General features: G+C 38.4%; 2 protein-coding genes and 1 pseudogene across 3 annotated transcripts; 1 reads left to right on the top strand and 2 right to left on the bottom strand.

Moving 5' to 3' along the window:
• Positions 1–2,839: 2,839 nt before the first annotated feature.
• LOC140554315 (GTPase IMAP family member 4-like) lies at positions 2,840–3,719 on the top strand (annotated as a pseudogene).
• A 2,223-nt stretch (positions 3,720–5,942) lies between these two features.
• Positions 5,943–11,544, bottom strand: LOC140554314 (uncharacterized). The gene is made up of 8 exons (XM_072677199.1): positions 11,406–11,544; positions 9,258–9,521; positions 8,745–9,023; positions 7,557–7,829; positions 7,153–7,434; positions 6,565–6,831; positions 6,179–6,454; positions 5,943–6,073 (listed from the first exon to the last, which is right to left on the bottom strand). The coding sequence occupies exons 1-8, from the start codon at positions 11,542–11,544 to the stop codon at positions 5,943–5,945; spliced, it is 1,911 nt and encodes a 636-aa protein (XP_072533300.1).
• Positions 11,545–15,366: 3,822 nt separating this feature from the next.
• On the bottom strand, positions 15,367–19,764 carry LOC140554218 (uncharacterized). 2 transcript variants are annotated; one of them, XM_072677080.1, is made up of 8 exons: positions 19,629–19,764; positions 18,842–19,105; positions 18,350–18,628; positions 17,652–17,924; positions 17,248–17,529; positions 16,660–16,926; positions 16,274–16,549; positions 15,367–16,168 (listed from the first exon to the last, which is right to left on the bottom strand). In XM_072677080.1, the coding sequence occupies exons 1-8, from the start codon at positions 19,669–19,671 to the stop codon at positions 16,038–16,040; spliced, it is 1,815 nt and encodes a 604-aa protein (XP_072533181.1). In that variant the 5' UTR covers positions 19,672–19,764; the 3' UTR covers positions 15,367–16,037. The 2 variants fall into 2 exon arrangements, with proteins under 2 accessions (XP_072533181.1, XP_072533182.1); XM_072677081.1 differs by lacking the exon at positions 19,629–19,764 and having other exon boundaries at positions 18,350–18,534; positions 18,842–18,873.
• Between the last annotated feature and the right edge of the window lie 2,165 nt (positions 19,765–21,929).

Below are 21,929 nucleotides of genomic sequence, written 5' to 3'. Positions count from 1 at the left end.
CATAAAACCAGTCACAGCGCCTGGCCATAGCGCGGGAACTACATGAGGTGAATTTCTCTTCACCCAAGATGGTATTGCTTGAGATACTTTTCACACAGCCAGCTTTTCCCACTAGAATATTTTCAGACGTTCTAAAATCTGTAGAACAGAAGAGTGTCTTATATGACCTTGACCAAACACATTATACTGTAGGAAGTAATTACATTCACTAAGAGTTTGTCAGTGGACACATTAGAAAATGTTATAAGGTGTACTGAGTGGCACTTAGTGGCCACTGGACCTACCATATATAGTGTTGGCTATGCTAGGATGGTTGAACAATTACACTGTAAAAGATACATTTCTGGGCTACACTTCTGTACATTTTAGAGTACCAAAATACCAAAAGTGCTTCAACCAATTATCAGTTGAGGTGCAACCAAAATTGCCATAGAAGAATGTAAGAACTGGCTCCAGGCAAGTTTCACCAACTGCCACCAGAGGGCAACAGCAGGCGGCTGCCACAGCCAGTCAAGCACAAAAGCCTACACCTGGGAGGAGGAGTATTTAGGAGCTCAGATAGAGTCTCATGTTGCTGGATCTTTGTCTCCACAGGAGCTTAGACAAAGGATTAAGAGTTATCACGCTTCCCCTCACCTTTCTCTGTTGATTATTGAACAAATTGAAGATTTTTGGTTATTCTGTTGATGCGTTAACTACATTGTTCATGTATTATATTCTGCATTATCTTGCATTCAAGGTCACAACAAGACTTCATAGACTGCAGGTGCGAAAATCAACAAGAGCTCTAGCAGATATCAGACTGTTAGCATGTTCTAACAACGGCAACTTCAAGACAGGAGAACCAAGCAGGTATGTTGGTCAATTCATTACCATACTATTATAACGAATGCAGTTTAAAGCTTGGCACTAAAATTGGATCTAAAATCTGACAAATCTCCCCCACATGTTATCAGAACACTGATTTATCATGCTTTCAGTCATGCATTTGAAATACAGACCAGAGTGTTATACAATCAGAGTGAAGTTGATAAGAAAAAGCATACTTTCTGAAGCCTCCAAAAAGTTTACATTCCAGAAGAACTTTCTTTATGTAGTTAATCCAAGGTGCTTAAGTATCTCTGCCAGTATTTCTGCCAGTCTGCCAGTAGAGGACACTGTGATTTACTCTTAGATCTATTAAGAGTAAATAAAATTAAAGCAAAAAATCTATTTTTACTGTTCCTCAGAGGAGGGGGTAGGGTGTAGTGCTAGATGCCTACAGCCTTCCAGGTACTTTAGAACAGCACAAGAGAAAAGCCATCAGAGGAACCCTCATAGGCAGCTGAAAAAGCCTCAAGAAGGCTCTGGATTAAATAAGACAATCCAAAACAGGCAACTTGGGTACAGGCCGGACCCATTCACCTGGGTGAGGGTGTCTCATAGTTAAAAAATCCGAATCACCCAGTGACCCCTGGTACTAGCATTGATGCTGTATCCAAGAGCATCACACCATGTATTAACAACAGTTAATAGCCTCAAATGTTTTTACCTGCAGAACCTGACATTATACAGAATGTACATCCTTTTTTGGAATGTACAATTTATTTTATTGTAATAAAAATAATTTATGATATGATACTTTGAAAAAGACTGAAGCCAAGGACAACTGACCTGGTTCTATTAATAGTCTGTAACACAATTATGCCTGAGCAGAACTGTGTTTATTAATTAAAAGGAACCTACATCTGTAACCAATATTTAAGACTGGTTATTTATTAACAGCAAGAGCATCAGCCAATCATCATGACATTTGTATCAGAAAGTGGAGCAAACCTCAACCACCAACAAGTAGGTCTCATTTTGTACAAGGATTTACTGTATATCTGGGAATACACTGATTAGTCATAACATTAACACCACTGACAGTTGAAGGGAAAAAAACATTAATAAGGGGTGGGATATTAGAAAGCAGTTGAACAGTCTTGAAGGTTATGTGGTAAAAGAAGTGCTTTTCTGGTATGCAGTGGACCATACCTACCAAAAGTGGTCCAATAAAGGACATGGGCACATAAGGCTCATTAATGTAATCCATTGAGGCCTCTTCTCACAACTTACAGGATTTGCTGCCAAGTCAGATACCACAGAAGGCCTTGTTATGGAAAAACATATTATAACCACATTATAATTTTATGTTGATTCATAATAGATTAATTTAAAATCCACTCATTCATTGTAATCATGCTTAGCCTGGTGATAGTGTGTGCTAACTATAATCATGTGTTGGCCTCGCAACTGCCTATACGGCATATGTTAAATCACTCTTCTCTTTCCATGAAACACTATTGTTTTTCCTAGCATAGATTACAGCTGCATTGGGAGTGCACCTGACGTATTTACAGCCTATCTTGACCTGCTAGTAACCTCTCAACCCGGACAATGTGTCCTCTCAGACGCCAGCACTCTGACCTATGGGTCACAGCGACCTGAACAATGTATCTCTTCAGACGTCAGTGTGGCACGCACACCCTCTCCTCCTCCCTTTTCTCAACTCCCTAATCTATACTATAAATATGTATGTTAAATGTTTTTACCTCAGTCTGCACTGTGGTTTTGAACTGCTAACAGACTCAATAACACTTTGCTACTCAATGCATATTCTTGTCTGCCTTATCGATTCTTGGGTTTTTATTCCACGACAGCCTTCAGAGTCTGTGCCTTGAATGGTCAGGTCTGTTGTGGTGGCACAAGAGGGACCTGCTCAATATTAGGCAGGTGGTATTAATGTTACGGCTGATCGGTGAATGTTTCAACATTTCAAATCACTTAAGAACTGTTATTTTATTCACAGTAAAATACAATGAACGAGTCTGTTAGGTGCTACTTCAGGCACACTGATACCCTTGGTTTATCTGTGGCAGTGGAGGACCTAAGCATTGTCCTGGTTGGCAAGACTGGAACAGGAAAGAGGGCCTCAGGAAATACCATTCACCAGGCCCGAGTTCAAAGTGGACTTTGCTGCCCAATCGGTGACCAGACAGTCTCAAAAGAGCAGTGAGGTGGAAACCAGGATCTCAGTCATTGACACGAACAGCCTTTATGACACAGAGCTCTCAGAGACTTCACTAATGCAACGGCTGGTGGAGTGCATCACACTCTCCTCTCCAGGACCTCATGTCTTCCTCCTTGTCATTGCGTTAGGCCGTTTCACCATGGAGGAGAAGCAAGCTGTAGAACGGAACCAGGCTATTCTTGGAGAGAGAGCATCCAGGCATATGATGGTCCTGTTTACTCATGGAGACAAACTGAAGGATAAGCCCATTGAGGAGTTCATCAGGAAGGCTGGTGAGGATCTACAGGGACTCCTCAAACCGTGCAGGGGCTGCTATTATGTCTTCAGCAATGTGAACCAGAATCGACAGCAGGTTGTGGAACTGTTTGATAAGATCCAGCAGATGGCAGAGACGAATGGAGGCACATTCTATACGAATGAGATGTATCAGCCGGTGGAGAGTGCCATCTGAAGGAAAGAGGATGAACTGCGACAAAAGTATGATGAAGAATTGCAGAACAAAGGGAACATGGAGACACAGCAGTGGGATATGATGGTTAAGCTTAGACAGAAAGACTGTAATCAAAGGGAAAAAGAAGAGCAGATCCAAAATCTGCAGAGACAATACGAACAAGTTAGAACTGATAAGGCCAAAGTGGAAAGGAGAGGTTTAATGTTCAAAGCTTAGGCAGAGAAAGAAAACAAACTGGCAGACATTATCAGACCCTTTGCCCACAAGTCGTTCTCAAAATGTGCAGTGCAGTAATGATAAATCATCTCAATGTAGCCCAGGTCCCAATCCCTGGTTCTTAAGTACCGCCTGCCCTGCACACCCACTTCCACTCTGGAAAGACTTGTTTCTGATTTGTTGGGAGTTCTGGCTCCCGACAGTTGAGTTGGGAGCAGGGAAAACACTAAAACATGAAGCACAGTAAAAAAAAATGTAGTGAGGTAGTACTGATTATCAGTTACACGGGAGCCAGTGTCGACACCACAGAAATGAGAATAGCTGACCTGGTGTTCAACTGCATCCTGCTGGCTATCTTTCCAGTAGAGATGCCACCACCCATCTGGGGGCAAAAATGAAGGTTCTGGAGAGACGTCAGAGAGAGTTGGTGAAGAAGAGCAAAGAAAAATGAGTCCATTAACAGAGTCTATGTCTTTATTATAGAACAGAAGAAACCATAAAAGACATGGATGAAAGATTAGTTATTAGTAATTAGTAATTACAGGATGTTGGATGATTACCACCACATCTCATCCTCAGCTCCCCAATCATCCCAAAAGTATTGGATGGACCACTATCATTCCAGAGAACACAATTCCACAGCTCCACAGTTAGGGGGCTTTATACCCCTCACATCACACTTGGCATAGGTTCATGTTTATCTGCTCCAGAGAGTCCTATTCTATTCGCAGTACTTCTCTACAGGGACTAGACAAGCTGTGCTGTGGACCTATAAAGACTGGTATTGTCTGCAAGCTGCTAAGGAGCTGAAAGCTCCACTGAGGCTCTGAGATTGTTGAAATTGGTCCACTTCAGATAGTTACCAGAGTCATGCCAGTGAGTACTTACAGTCTACCTTTTTTCTTATTTATGTGAAAATGTCCACTTTGTTCTTTAACAAATAACTTTCTGTAAATATCAGCTCTTTACTTTCTGTAAATATCAGCTCTTTATTACCTTTAGTACTTTTTACTTTTTTCATTTATCCCCTACCCTATTTATTGTTTAGCGTCATTTTCCTTTAGTTTAAGACTGTGTTCTGTGTTTTTTGTTACTTGTCATACGTGTTGCTCTCACCAAGACAAATTCCTTGTATGTGTAAAATACTTGGTGAAATAAAGAGATTCTGATTCTGAAATACACAGTTTTTATTTTTTATATAAAATCTTCAAAGTTGTGCAGAGTAAATATCATGTGTGCTTTATGAACATGGCTCTATGAATGGAATGAAGTAGAAAAGATACACAGTTAAGACAGAATCACATGCAAAATAGTTCCCTGATCACATTATTTTACTAACAATATTTATCAAGTATTAACATTTAAGCAATGTATAATATAAAATGAACGACCATTTACGCTTCATTGGCGCTGAACACAAGGTACAGAGCTGAACACAAGGTACAGAGCTTAACGTTTACCCTAAATTTAGCTTTATTGTTCAATTCCTAATGCCCGGGGAAGCAGACTGAAGTTGTCCCAAGTGGTGATGTTTGCGTTGTTTGCAAAATGGTTAATCACTCAGAGCCTTTAAAACCAGTGCACATTGGTAACATCAGAGATTTAAAACATTTTAAAGCAATAAATGTGATGCTGAGCTCAAGACCAGACAAGACAAATATATTCATCATTTGAGTTGGACACAGATGGAATATGGCCTTCATCTTTATCCCATCTGTGCAGTGAACACACACATACAGGGACAGTGAATGCATATACCCGGAGCAGAGGGCAGCCATATCTGTGACACCCGGGAAGCAGAGAGGGTTAAGGGCCTTGCTCAAGGGCCCAACAGTGGCAGCTTGCTAAGCCCGGGTATCGAACCCCATATCCTTATCATCAATAGCCCAGCGCTTCACTGACCCGTTTAAACTTACTCAGTTTCCAAAGCAATCATGCCATTGTGTCCTGGACAGAGATCATGTATGACTTGAAAAAATGAACCATGCATCAATACGGTCCTTCACGGTAGAGTGTTGAGGTTCAACACAAGCTTCAGAGCTTCAGTATCTAGTACACTATCCATACTTTTACTGGCCTATTATAAATCATTACTATGTTTTATATGACTATGACCTTCTGTATAGAAGTGTGACAGCTCTATCTGGATGCTGGGACCAGTGGCTGCAGGATCCCCAGGACTGTACTTTGCAGGTGGGTGTCCAGGCTGGGAGAAGCAATTTCTCAGAGCACTCCGTTGGAAAAGTCGGGTCCTTTCCGCGCTTTCCAACAGCATCGGAAAACAACACCACCCAGCAGCCCAACAGCCACGACAATAATGCTGACAATGCCTACAGCCTTCCAGTTGACAGGTTCTACACAAAGAGAAGGAAGCGTTAAGAAGAAAACAATCATTGTTGATTACATGATAATACTGACAGCTACACAGAGGTGGGACAGTGTTAATGACAGCGACTCACCAGTTAGTTCTAAAGTGATGATCTTGGCCTTGCGATCTTTACCATCAAAGAGTGCGTACTGGCCCACATCTGACACATTGACACGGAGCACCTGGATAATAGTGCTGTTCACTCTGATCCGTTCCTTGAGGTTCCTCTCAGGTGAGCCTCCCTTCACCAGCATGAGGTCCACATGTTCCTTGTTGGAGAAGTGCAGAGTGGCTTCATTCTCCTTAATGCCATCCAGTGAAATGGTGAGTGTCTCTCCGGCCACAAGTTTCTGGGTGTCAGTTGATGCTTTTAAAGTAATGGGGTAGGGTAGAATTAGACTCAAAGTACATCCAATATAAACAGGAAGCTGATGAGGTACAAGTATGATATTCTAGATAAAGACTGAAGTCACTTACTGAGAACCGTTACGTTGGTGACACAAATCCTATTATCCTGTTTGTCCCACTGAGTGTAGTCTCCCTGATCATCAAAATTGGCTGAGTTAACTGTGAAGTGCCTCTTATCAACCGCCACGTTTCCTCTGCTGGACCGGTCACCCTGGGGCCAGATAGTGTTATTCTGGGATATATCCATAGATGTAAATCCCAGAGAGTTGACTCGTACTAGTAGCTTGATACTCAGCTGATGACCATACTTCACTTCCACTTTAGCAACACATGGGTCTAAGAGGAGAGAGGAAAAATAAAGAAGTTTAACCCAACATAAGACCTTAGATTTGTATCACATATATACTAGTCACCAGTAGTATAGTGTCCATTTCAGATCTCATAAATAAAATATACAGTCTTGAATTAATGCAGTCGGCAGAGTCATGTTTTAAGACTGTAATTGTAAATGTGTGGAACTAAAGACAAATACAATAATTTAAAAATCTTAAAACTACTTCATTACTTTAATGCACTTCCCTCCTTCACCTTTAAACGTGCTAAAATAATTCATTGTAATAACTACTAATTAATGCAATTTTTTTAACAGGAACTCACCAATAACTTTTAAAGTGGTGATCTTGGCCACACGACCTTTAACGTCCAAGATTTTGTAATTTCCCATATCTGCCACCTGAATATTGGACACCTGAATACTGCTACTGGTCACGTTGATCCTTTTAGAGAAGTCCCTGAGATTAAACACAGGTGAGCCTCTGGTTACCAGTGTGAGGTCCACACCATCACTGGAGAAACGTAGACTGGCTTCGTTCTTCTTAATGACATCCAGTGGAATGGTGAGAGTTTGACCAACCTCACAAGTCTTGGTGTCAGTGGAGGCTTTTAAAGCAATCAGGAAATGAAATATTAGACTCAGTAAGTTTTACTATTTAGAGCAACCATTCTAGAGAAAACAGGGGTGTTCAGAAAGAATATGAGGCATGAAAAACAAGTTCACTTACTGAGAACTTTTACTTTGGTGACACAAATCCCGTTCTTGAATGTGTTCTGCTGGGTGTAGTCTCCCTGATCCTCGAAAGTGACTGAGTTGATAACGTAGCGCCTATTATTCCCTGATCCCTCCACTTTTCCTCTATTGGGCTTGACACCGCTGGACCAGATAGTGTAATTCTGGGATTTATTCACAGGTGTCAATGACATTGAGGTCACCTGTTTCAGCAGCTTGATACTCAGTTGATGACCAAACTGCACATCCACTTTACCAGTACAGGGGTCTGTGAGGAGAGAGGAAAAGTGGACAACCTTAATCCAACATATGATCTTTAAAATCTCACAGATATAATGAACCAATTCCATTTCAGGATGAATGGATGTTTGTTTAAGCAGGTTTCATTTTAAGTAATTAAATAAACAACATAGACATCACTCTGTGCTCATATCAACAGCAGAGACCAGATTTAACCTTGTACAATGAAAATTACCAATGAGTCTTAAACTATTCTAGTAGACACACAACAAATCAAATCAAATTAAATTTTTTGTCACATACATAGTAATAGACAGTATAACTTGCAGTGAAATGCTTTTTTGACAGTCTGCCCACATCAAAGCTATACAATAAAGATCTAAATTTAAACTTAATGAAGTAAAGTGCAAAAGTGCAAAAGAAAAATAAAATAAAAAAAAATAGAATAAGTTACATTTAAGTTAAATTTAAGTTAAAAAATAAAATATAAAAATATGAAAATATAGAAAATAGAAAAAAAAAAAAAATATATATATATATATATATATATATACAGATGAAATAGTGCGTGTCTGTGTGTGTGTGTATATATATATATATATATATATATATATATATATATATATATATATATATATATATATATATATGTATACATATGCACATATTTATCTGTATGTGAGTGTATGTGTGAGTTAAAAAGAAATATTTCCGTAGAATAGTGTCCCGTCCAGCCTGGATCTCTAAAATAAAATTATTCTTAGGCTGATGCAGGGTTTGTAGAGTCATGTTCAAGGTCGTATTAAAATATTAAAACTACATAATTCCTTTAATGCATTTCTCTACTTCACATTTTAACAGTTAAACATCTTAAATGTGACAATACCTTTTTATTGAAGTGACTTCAGTGTGTGATGGGATGATTTTAAGGGCAGGAACTCACCATTGATTTTTAATGTGGTGATCTTGGCAGGGCGACCTTTACCGTCCATGAGCGTGTATTTGCCCACATCTAATGCCTTAACTTTAAGCACCTGGATACTGTTGCTGGTCACTTTAATCCGATCCTTGAAGTTAGAATTCCACATAAGTGAGCCTTGGTGCACCAGCGTGAGGTTCAAAGCTCCACTGGAAAAATGCAGACTAGCGTCATCCTTTCTAAGGCCATCCAGTGAAATGGTCAGAGTTTGACCAACCTCACAAGTCTTGGTGTCAGTTAAGGCTTTAAAAAATCAGGAAATTGGATATTAGACGCAAAGAAAAGTTTGTACTATTTAAATAACTTATTAAAAAAAATATATATAAATATATATATATATATATATATATATATCATATTTAAAAAATATTTAATAATACAATATTATAATAATATAATATTAAACAATATACAAAATAATAACATATATGTATGAATATAAAATGGAGAGAATACAAGAAAGAACTTTAAACTTACAGAGAACTTTTACTGTAGTGACAAAAGACCAGTTGTCTGACCACTCGGTGTAGTTTCCCTCATCATCAAAACTGGCAGAATTAACTATGAAGTTCTTTCCGTTTGACCATTGTTCTACCTTTCCTTTTCTGGGCCCTTGACTGCTGGACCAGAGAGTGTAATTCTGGGATTTATCCACAGATACGAACTCCAGTTTCTTCGCTATAGCAGACATCGCAACACTTAGCTTTTGGCCAAAAAACACAGTCTCATCTGCACAGGACTCTGTAGAGGGAGGGAGGAAAGATGGTACATTTCAGGTCAACATATTTATTTAAGACATGAAGAATCCTACACTGCTATAGACTGAAACACAGTAATAAAACCAGACAGATGTGGTTTGTGTAAGCACTAGATGAAAACCTCATCTCAAAGTAAAAAGATTTTGTTCCAAGTAATTTCTGAGCATTTCTGTTGGACTATTTATCACAAAATGTTGACATATTTTACAGAACTGCCACATTCAAATGATGTCCAAAAATGTAAATGGACATTTGTACAAAGATTTTTTACTAAATTACAGATATACATATAGAATCAGTAGTAGTAGTAGTAGTAGTAGTAGTAGCACATGCACAGGATTTATTTGTTCATAATTTCAGTGGGAAAAACTAACCCTCTTAAGTAGTATATGGTGGTTTTAAACAACTGAACTACGAATTAACAGTTTCTGTGGAGTTTCTAATGCACTGCCTACATTAAAACATCTTGTCTTTGGAGAGGAAGCCTCAAGCTAGTATTTATGAATGTGCAGGGCTTATTAAATCATCTTACCTGTAAAAATGGCAGCACAGAGCAGGATCCCAAAGCCCCACATTGTTCTACATGTGGACAAACAGAAAAATCACACACCACATGGTCAAAACTACAATAAAATATTGTTTCATTACGAAAGGCATGTGAGAATGTTCTACATTGTCGAAACTGATGTGTATCAAAACTTATTGTCAAGTTAATCTAGTTAAAGACAGCAGGTCAGTGTTTTTTTTTTATTAATACAGGCAGCGTGTTCAGACTGAACACAGTAATGAGTTCTGATAACACAATCTCAGAGTCAGTGATGCAGTGTTTTTTGCCCTAAATCCACTGCAACAAGCTTAACACCTACGCTCACACACATCAGTGACTTCATTAAATTATGCATTATGAATTTTTATGAGTTGTATATTTTACAAAACAAAAAGTCAAACAAGCATTTCTTCACTTTAACTTCAACAATATTACAAGTTAAACAAGTTGGAGTTTAGGATTTGTAAAATTAATTAAAATTATTACATTACATGATATGTAAAATTATTACAATTATTACATGATATTGTATTACATTATTGTATAATGTAAGTCTGTAAATACATTTTTCTACTATGATACTTCAATGGGCTCAGTAGAAAGTCAGTAACTAAGGTGTGGTTCTCCTGTTGTTTTCAGGACGTCGTGTTCTGCTGAACTTTACGCATTCTTGTTTTTTCCAACGAAACTACCACTCTAACAATCCTTTACTAGCTCTAGCTCTGCATATGTTGCCGAAGTATTTTAAATAAACACTTTACAAATAAATACAACTTTCATTGCTAAAAAAAAAAAAAGAAGCTGTGCATCCAGCGCAGCTCCACACCCCCTCCTCCACGGTGTTGCTCACGCAGGCGCACTAGGATAGATAAGTAGCCCTCTCTGATTACTTACACTGGCCAAGTCAGGTCCGGGGACAGTCATTATAACATTAACTAGCCATCCTAATCCCCTCAACTCACTGCAAAAGCATTAACTGACATTACTGCGCAATCGTTCACTTATGAGAAGTAGGTCGTGCTGATCTCTACAGGCTGTAGTTTGGTGATCTGCATCCTCATGGATTGAACATGAGTTCACTCTGATAATGAGAAGCAGACACACTTTTTTTTTTCAGCTCATCTGAATTCCCTCCAAAAGTGCTACATCCTCTAGATCTACTCAGGACAGTCAATAATAACAAAGAGCCAGAATACTCACTCAGATCTGAAGCTGGAGTGCAGGGTGCAGGGTGTCTCACAGTGCTCTGTTATGAGCTATAGAGACACTAAGGGCTTTTATCCGAACCCCCACAAAAATGGAGCTGACGCTGTTACCCACCCCTTACCGTAGTCACTCCTCCTTTACTGCATTCTGAGCAACTGAGCAGCATCCAGCTGCAGCTCCGCAGGCCGGACGCCACATGGGCAAAGCTTCCTGGTGGACGGTGGTCTCTGGCTGGGTCCCGCACACTGAACATACTGCACTGTTTCTTCAGAATCAAGGGTGTTAAAACGAGTCTCTCTACAGTTCAGGGGAGGATTTTGCAGCCTTGCTGTGAGGATTTGATTGCATTGTGTAAAATGAATTAAATGAATTACATGAATTACATGAACAGTTGGTCATAAGACAAGAGCTGGCAGCTGTTTTATTATATATCTGCATTTTATTGCTGCATCCCATCATATCTTATCATATCTACATCATTCTCATACATCAGACATAAAAAAGTGTAATATTAACCACAAGACGTGTTTGTACTACTACTAGTTACTAGCAAAAACTACAGTGATCAAATTACAGCCTATATCCCTCAGTGTAACAGGTCCATAGACTCTCAATTAATTAAGGGTCTTAATTAGGATTATGAATTGATGTTGAGTCTTTCATCATAGGGCTCATTTCTTCTTTTACATTTGGTTTTTGAAATAATGTGTTGATATGGTGCTTAAAAAGACTATTGTAACAAACACTGGTATAACTATAGTGATCAAACCACTCAGAAACAAATGCAATAATTACTGTAAACAAATGCAATCTTAGTATATGCAATAATTTCTGTTTTATTCTATATGCTACTTACTTATTCTACTCTGTGTATATGTTATGTCTGTCAGTGCTGTCTGATATGTCTACTTGTCGAGTGTAATTATTTTGTGTTATATTTGCACATTGGAGCCTGGAGAAACTCCTGCTGTAAAGTCTAAATGACAATAGAAGTTCACTTTGACTCGACTTTGACTTTGATTGGGCCAACTGACCCAGAGGACTTCCCTTTTCCATAGACTACAAAGCTTCAGAGTCTGCAAAATAAACAAACATAGTCTTTAAAAGATTGGTGGTGAATGTGACACAAGAATCTAGAACAGTGCTCAGGAGAGCAGTCTGAGAGCATGTCTCGAAATGGTGTGATGTAAGCAAGGTATATGCTGTATATATCGGACCCGGGTTGGTGTTGGGGTCTCCACCTAGCGGCGACCACCCTGCGTGCAAAAAAAAAAATGTAAAGGCATGACGCAATGAGGCGTTCCGTGAAGTCACGTGACTTTGCCATCTTGAGGCGCCCCTGCGAGTTCCAGCTAAACCCAGTGTCCCGTGTTCACCTTCCGCTGGACTTCCCAGCTCACACTGCAGTTTCTATAGGATGGTAAAGTGGGTTAAAGGGTCATGCATTTTTTCAGTAAGCTGCATAATGACATATAAAACAAACAAAAAATGAACCTAAATGTATTTTTCCAAAAATGACTTCATGTATCTTATAAAACTTATAAGATACTTATAAAACTACATTAGTAGATTCATTGGGTGAGAGGGTTTAAGCCATGTTGGAAAATTCTGATACATTTAATAAAATATGTGGAGAAGCTGAGTAAATAAAATATAACATGTATTAAGTGAAATAGAAAGTTTATTCAGTGAAAATGGCAAAATGCAACATGTAACACTTTACTGGCATAATTAGCTGCTAACAGAAGTTCTTTAAAACGTCTCATTAAAGACATGAGCAAAGTTTGCAATAAACATTGCATAGGTCACCATTTATGTGTAGGGAAGCATGACAGCCCACCGTCTGAACCACAGCAACATTTTAAAAAGGTATGATGTAACAAGGCTTTACATGAAGTCGCTTCTGTCTCGGCCACTTTGGCTACATCTCGTCACAGTTTGTCAAGCTTGGAGACAGATGTACTTGCAGGATATTCATTAATGGAGGAAAATATAACAAAACAAACAGAAACCAAATAAGCACTAAGATTACCAAATAAAACAATATGGGAATCACACAAACAGGCCAAGTCAGCAAACCATAAAGCCAACATGAACATGCACGAGACCAGACAAAGGAAGGCTGAAACAAAGGGGTACTTATAGGAAGGATTACGAGGAACACCTGGGAGTGTAACAAGGGGGGTGTGGTTACAAAGGAGACACAGGTGGGAGCACTAATGGACATGAGCCATGTGCTTAGGAGCAACACAAAGCAAAGGCAGACATGACAGAACAGGGGCAGGCACGACACATCTGTAATATATTGTTATTATCCTTTTCAGCAGGTTTAACTTTGCACATTTTTGATGTTTTTTTAGTTTTTTAGGTTTTAAACTGTTCTTAATACTACATGACTCAATTGCTAGCTTACACATGAATAAAATACATTGCATACATATCACAGTTGCTGTATTTTAATGGCAAGAATTTTTGGCAAGAATTGATTTAGTTCATCTTACTGTGGATAATCAGTGTATTCTTTTCATGTGCAACCCTGAACACATGAATTATTTTAGCATACTTGTTTTAACGTAGATCCAAAAAGGTAATATTTCCCCTAAAGGTTTTACAATTCTGTTTAAAGTCAGCATCAGAGTGAAGTTGATAAGAAAAGGCATACTTTCTGAAGCCTCCAGAAAGTTCACATTCCAGAAGAACTTTCTTTACATAATTAATACAAGGTGCTTAAGTATTTCTGCCAGTCTGCCAGTAGAGGGCAACTGTGATTTAGCAATCTTAGATCTATTAAGAGTAAATAAAAGTGAAGCAAATGATCTAAAAAAAAAACACTGACTTTGAGTGTCAGGAGTGTCATGATACTGTATCCAAGAGAATCACACCATGTATTAACAACAGATGTTTTTACCTGAAGTTAAACTTTCACTGTAAAGAAATGCATGTATGATATAATATTTTGGAAAAGACTGAAGTCAAGGACAGCAGACCTGGTTCTATTAAGAGTCTGTAACACAATTATGCCTGAGCAGAACTGTGTTTATTAATTAAAAAGAAACCCACTTCTCTAACAAATAATTAAGACTGTGGTAACACTGTGCCCTGGTTCTTAAGTACCGCCTGCCCTGCACACCCACTTCAACTCTGGAAAGACTTGTTTCAGTAAAAAACACTAATTTCAGTGAGGTAGCACCAGCACGCTTAGCAATGGAGCTCTAGGACATCTGTCCATTCTGCCATGTTTGAGACCAACTGCTGGTTCTGAAATCACCCAAAAGCCTGTATCTCATAAATGATGTGTCACTCAAATCACCTTTGCCAATGCCATGTTTGTCCTGATTATCAGTTACACGGGAGCCAGTGTCAACACCACAGAAATGAGAATAGCTGACGTTGTTTTTAACTGCATTCTGCTGGCCATCTTTCCAGGAGGGATGCCACCACCCATCTGGGGGCATAAATCAAGGTTCTGGAGAATGTCCGAGTTGGTGAACAAGAGCAAAGAAGAAGAATCCATTAACAGAGTCCATGTCTTTATGATAGAACAGTAGAAATCATAAAAGACGTGGATTTGTTTACTGTCCAAATAACTTTCCAAATTGGTTAAGATGTGTGTTCAGGTAATTATGAGCTTTTTAAATACTTCTCTACAGGGACTAGACAAGCTGTGCCGTGGACATACACAGACTGCTAATGTCTGCAAGCTGCTAATGAGCTGAAAGCTCCACTGAGGTTCTGATAGTAAGTGTTGTAAAGTAGCAGTTAGAGCTAAAAAAACTGAGACAGGGTTTTTGAAATTGGTCGGTTTTCAGACACCAGTGAGTACTTATCTATTTTTTCTTATTTATGTGAACATTTCTACTATGTTCTTTAACAAATACACAGTTTTTAATATTTTTTTCTTAAAGTGGTGCAGTAAATATCCTTTGTGCTTTATAAACATGGCTCTAGGAATTAAATTAAGTAGAAGATACACAGCTAAGACAGAATCACATGTAAAATAGTTTTTCTCTTTTTTTATTAAAAGCATGTAATTTCTTTAAAAATTACACTCAGTATAAAAATAAGATTCTCTTGAACTTACAGGTTCCCGGACCACATTATTTTACAAACAATATTTATCAAGTATTCACATTTGAGCGATGTATAATATTCGATTTACGGCCATTTGAGCTTCATTTGCTGAACACAAGGTACAGAGCTTAACGTTTACCCTAAATTTAGCTTTATTGTTCAATTCCTAATGCCTGTGAAAGCAGACTGAGACAGAGAGGGTTAAGGGCCTTGCTCAAGGGCCCAACAGTGGCAGCTTGCTAAGCCCGGGTATCGAACCCCATATCCTTATCATCAATAGCCCAGTGCTTCACTGACCCGCTGCATATTTTATTACATAAAGCATAAAATGTGCAAAACAGGGAACAATGGAAACTTGTGCTAGGTTCCCTTTTTCTTACTCAGTTTCCAAAGCAATTATCCCGTTGTGTCCTGGACAGAGATCATGTATGACTTGAAAAAATGAACCATGCATCAATACGGTCCTTCACGGTAGAGTGTTGAGGTTCAACACAAGCTTCAGAGCTTCAGTATCTAGTACACTATCCATACTTAAGGCCTATTATAAATCATTACTATGATTTATATGACTATGACCTTCTGTATAGAAGTGTGACAGCTCTATCTGGATGCTGGGACCAGTGGCTGCAGGACTGTATTTTGCAGGTGGGTGTCCAGCCTGGGAGAAGCAATTTCTCAGAGCACTCCGTTGGAAAAGTCGGGTCCTTTCCGCGCTTTCCAACAGCATCGGAAAACAACACCACCCAGCAGCCCAACAGCCACGACAATAATGCTGACAATGCCTACAGCCTTCCAGTTGACAGGTTCTACACAAAGAGAAGGAAGCGTTAAGAAGAAAACAATCATTGTTGATTACATGATAATACTGACAGCTACACAGAGGTGGGACAGTGTTAATGACAGCGACTTACCAGTTAGTTCTAAAGTGATGATCTTGGCCTTGCGATCTTTACCATCAAAGAGTGCGTACTGGCCCACATCTGACACATTGACACGGAGCACCTGGATAATAGTGCTGTTCACTCTGATCCGTTCCTTGAGGTTCCTCTCAGGTGAGCCTCCCTTCACCAGCATGAGGTCCACATGTTCCTTGTTGGAGAAGTGCAGAGTGGCTTCATTCTCCTTAATGCCATCCAGTGAAATGGTGAGTGTCTCTCCGGCCACAAGTTTCTGGGTGTCAGTTGATGCTTTTAAAGTAATTGGGTAGGGAAGAATTAGACTCAAAGTACATCCAATATAAACAGGAAGCTGATGAGGTACAAGTATGATATTCTAGATAAAGACTGAAGTCACTTACTGAGAACCGTTACATTGGTGACACAAATCCTATTATCCTGTTTGTCCCACTGAGTGTAGTCTCCCTGATCATCAAAATTGGCTGAGTTAACTGTGAAGTGCCTCTTATCAACCGCCACATTTCCTCTGCTGGACCGGTCACCCTGGGGCCAGATAGTGTTATTCTGGGATATATCCATAGATGTAAATCCCAGAGAGTTGACTCGTACTAGTAGCTTGATACTCAGCTGATGACCATACTTCACTTCCACTTTAGCAACACATGGGTCTAAGAGGAGAGAGGAAAAATAAAGAAGTTTAACCCAACATAAGACCTTAGATATGTATCACATATATACTAGTCACCAGTAGTATAGTGTCCATTTCAGATCTCATAAATAAAATATACAGTCTTGAATTAATGCAGTCGGCAGAGTCATGTTTTAAGACTGTAATTGTAAATGTGTGGAACTAAAGACAAATACAATAATTTAAAAATCTTAAAACTACTTCATTACTTTAATGCACTTCCCTCCTTCACCTTTAAACGTGCTAAAATAATTCATTGTAATAACTACTAATTAATGCAATTTTTTTAACAGGAACTCACCAATAACTTTTAAAGTGGTGATCTTGGCCACACGACCTTTAACGTCCAAGATTTTGTAATTTCCCATATCTGCCACCTGAATATTGGACACCTGAATACTGCTACTGGTCACGTTGATCCTTTTAGAGAAGTCCCTGAGATTAAACACAGGTGAGCCTCTGGTTACCAGTGTGAGGTCCACACCATCACTGGAGAAACGTAGACTGGCTTCGTTCTTCTTAATGACATCCAGTGGAATGGTGAGAGTTTGACCAACCTCACAAGTCTTGGTGTCAGTGGAGGCTTTCAAAGCAATCAGGAAATGAAATATTAGACTCAGTAAGTTTTACTATTTAGAGCAACCATTCTAGAGAAAACAGGGGTGTTCAGAAAGAATATGAGGCATGAAAAACAAGTTCACTTACTGAGAACTTTTACTTTGGTGACACAAATCCCGTTCTTGAATGTGTTCTGCTGGGTGTAGTCTCCCTGATCCTCGAAAGTGACTGAGTTGATAACGTAGCGCCTATTATTCCCTGATCCCTCCACTTTTCCTCTATTGGGCTTGACACTGCTGGACCAGATAGTGTAATTCTGGGATTTATTCACAGGTGTCAATGACATTGAGGTCACCTGTTTCAGCAGCTTGATACTCAGTTGATGACCAAACTGCACATCCACTTTACCAGTACAGGGGTCTGTGAGGAGAGAGGAAAAGTGAACAACCTTAATCCAACATATGATCTTTAAAATCTCACAGATATAATGAACCAATTCCATTTTAAGATTAAAATTAAATGTGGTTTGTTTAAGCAGGTTTTTAAAAGTAATTAAATAAACACATATATCAGTCTGTGCTCATATCAACAGCAGAGACCAGATTTAACCTTGTACAATGAAAATTACCAATGAGTCCTAAACTATTCTAGTTGACACCAGTAGAATAGTGTCCCGTCCAGCCTGGATCTCTAAAATAAAATTATTCTTGGGCCGATGCAGTGTTTGTAGAGTCATGTTCAAGGTTGTATTAAAATATTAAAAGTTAAACATGTTAAAGGTGACCATGCTATTTGTTGCAGGGACTTCAGTGTGTGATGGGATGATTTTAAGGGCAGGAACTCACCATTGATTTTTAATGTGGTGATCTTGGCAGGGCGACCTTTACCATCCATGAGCGTGTATTTGCCCACATCTAATGCCTTAACTTTGAGCACCTGGATACTGTTGCTGGTCACTTTAATCCGATCCTTGAAGTTAGAATTCCACATAAGTGAGCCTTGGTGCACCAGCATGAGGTTCAAAGCGCCACTGGAAAAATGCAGACTAGCGTCATCCTTTCTAAGGCCATCCAGTGAAATGGTCAGAGTTTGACCAACCTCACATGTCTTGGTGTCAATTAAGGCTTTAAAAGCAATCAGGAAATTGGATATTAGACGCAAAGAAAAGTTTGTACTATTTAAATAACTTATTAAAAATATATATATATATTTAATAATACAATATTATAATAATATAATATTAAACAATATACAAAATAATAACATATGTATGAATATAATTTGTATGAATATAAAATGAAGAGAATACAAGGCTTTAGAAAGAACTTTAAACTTACAAAGAACTTTTACTGTAGTGACAAAAGACCAGTTGTCTGACCACTCGGTGTAGTTTCCCTCATCATCAAAACTGGCAGAATTAACTATGAAGTTCTTTCCGCTTGACCATTGTTCTACCTTTCCTTTTCTGGGCCCTTGACTGCTGGACCAGAGAGTGTAATTCTGGGATTTATCCACAGATACGAACTCCAGTTTCTTCGCTATAGCAGACATCGCAACACTTAGCTTTTGGCCAAAAAACACAGTCTCATCTGCACAGGACTCTGTAGAGGGAGGGAGGAAAGATGGTACATTTCAGGTCAACATATTTATTTAAGACATGAAGAATCCTACTCTGCTATAGACTGAAACACAGTAATAAAACCAGACAGATGTGGTTTGGTAAGCACTAGATGAAAACCTCATCTCCCTTGTGTATACAAATTTTTAATGGAAGTCAAAGTAAAAAGATTTTATTCCAAGTAATTTCGGAGCATTTCTGTTGGACTATTTATCACAAAATGTTGACATATTTTACAGATTTTTTTACTAAATCATAGATATACATATAGAATTATTATTATTAGTAGTAGTAGTAGCACATGCATAACTTGTGTATTATGATTTATTTATTCATAATTTCAGTGCCAAAAACTAACCCTGTTAAGTGGTATATAGTGGTTTTAAACAACTTAACTATGAAAAAAGCTTTCTAATGCACTGCCTACATTTAAACTGCTCTTGTCTTTGGAGAGGAAGCCTCAAGCTAGTATTTATGAATGTGCAGGACTGTAAAAATGATCTTACCTGTAAAAATGGCAGCGCAGAGCAAGATCCCAAAGCCCCACATTGTTCTACATGTGGACAAACAGAGAAATCACACACCACATGGTCAAAACTACAATAAAATATTGTTTCACTATGAAAGGCATGTGAGAATATAAAAATGTTCTACATTGTCAAAACCGATGTGTGAACTTCATGCACTCTTGTTTTTTCCAACAAAACTACCACCTTTTTACTTTACTAGCTCTAGCTCTGCATATGCTGCCGAAGTCTTTTAAATGAATACACTTTCTTTGCCAAAAAAGAAGCTGCTGAAGAAACTGCTGTGTTTTTTTCCAGCTCATAAGAATTCCCTCCAGAAGTGCTACATCCTCTAGATCTACTCAGCACAGTCAATAATAACAAAGAGCCAGAATACTCACTCAGATCTGAAGCTGGAGTGCAGGGTGCAGGGTGCAGGGTGTCTCACAGTGCTCTGTTATGAGCTACAGAGACACTGAGGGCTTTTATCCGAAACCCCACAAAAATGGAGCTGACGCTGTTACCCACCCCTTACCGTAGTCACTCCTCCTTTACTGCATTCCGAGAAACTGAGCAGGCCAGATGCTATATGGGCAAAGTTTCCTGGTGGACAGATGTTTTAGTTTGCTTGTTTTAAATATTTTCATATATCTGCATTTTCTTCCTGCATCTCAAAGTCTTATCATATCTACATCATTCTCATACATCACAAAAATGTGTAAAATTAACCACCACATGTTTGCACTACTGGTAGTTGCAAAAACGACAGTGATCAAATTAATATAACCTATATCCCTCAGTGTAACTTTAGATAGTCTTTAGATAGGTCAATAGACTTTAGGTCTTTTGAAGGGTAAAATAAAATAATGTTTTGATATGGTACTTAAAAAGACTGTTATAACAAACACTGATAACTATAATGATCAAAACACTCAGACAAACAAGTGCAAAAATCACTGTAAACAAATGCAATCTTAGTATGTGTGATCATTTTTAATATATGCTTTTATGTTATTCTACTCTGTGTATATGTTATGTCTGTCAGTGCTGTCTGATATGTCTACTTGTCGAGTGTAATTATTTTGTGTTATATTTGCACATTGGAGCCTGGAGAAACTCCTGCTGTAAAGTCTAAATGACAATAGAAGTTCACTTTGACTCGACTTTGACTTTGATTGGGCCAACTGACCCAGAGGACTTCCCTTTTCCATAGACTACAAAGCTTCAGAGTCAGCAAAATAAACAGAAAAAGGTTTAAAAAAGATTTAAACTCACAGAACCAGGTGGCACAAGAATCTAGAACAGTCCTCAGGAGAGCAATCTGATAGCATGTCTCATTATAGACATGAGCAAAGTTTGCAATAAACATTGCATAAGATACCATTTATGGGAAGAGAAACATGACAGCCCACCATCTGAACCACAGCAACATTTTGAAATGGTATGATGCAACAAGGCTTTATTTGAAATCACTTCAGTCCTGGCCACATTGGCTACATCTGGAATATAGGGCTTAAGTATTAGATATGAGAAGTTCACAGAACGTACAATACTAATGCAATAATAGCACATTCAGTATAGACCATGTAAAAATGTGTATGATTTAAGTGAAGATACATTTAGAAGGATGGATTTATTTATCAAATATGAGCGGAGTAAAATAATTTATGAAATTTATTACTAATTTGTGTAATTGCCTGAGGCCAAAAAAAGATCAAACAGTGTGCAGAGAACAGAAGGTAAGCGTAAGCACACACACTGCATGCCCATATGCTACCCCTCAACCCACATCTGATGCAATACACATCCAGGAACACTGTGCTGTGCAGAATTGCTCAAGCACTGATGCTGAGAAGCCTGTTGGTTGTGGTTATTGGTTTTTGGTCTTCTGTAGTTTCAGACCAGTGATTACATTAAGGCTGTTGGGGTTTTTTTTTCAGTTAAATGGTCCTATGTCTTAAGTGAGATTTTTTACAAATTAACAGTATTTTCAGTAATGTGTGTATATAAACTAAAATATAAACAATTGAAAAAATATACAAATGCAATTAGAAAATTTAAACATTTGCAAAGCATCTGTTACATTACATTTCCTCCATTACAGCAGTGCACTTCACTCAGGCTTTAACTGGGTGCTCACAGCGCTGTACTGCTTATTTTTACCACAAACAAAAAAAAAACTATGAATTTTATCATTTAATGTTGTTGCAGACAGCTATACAGGAATTATTAAGTGAAACTGTTTATTCCGTGAAAATTGTAAAATGTACAGTGTAACACTTTACTGGCATAATTAGCTGC

Source organism: Salminus brasiliensis, chromosome 4 (assembly GCF_030463535.1).
Source record: "Salminus brasiliensis chromosome 4, fSalBra1.hap2, whole genome shotgun sequence".
NCBI lineage: Eukaryota > Metazoa > Chordata > Actinopteri > Characiformes > Bryconidae > Salminus > Salminus brasiliensis.
The sequence above is the reverse complement of the archived record's forward strand: the minus strand, read 5'-3'. Positions and strand labels throughout refer to the sequence as shown.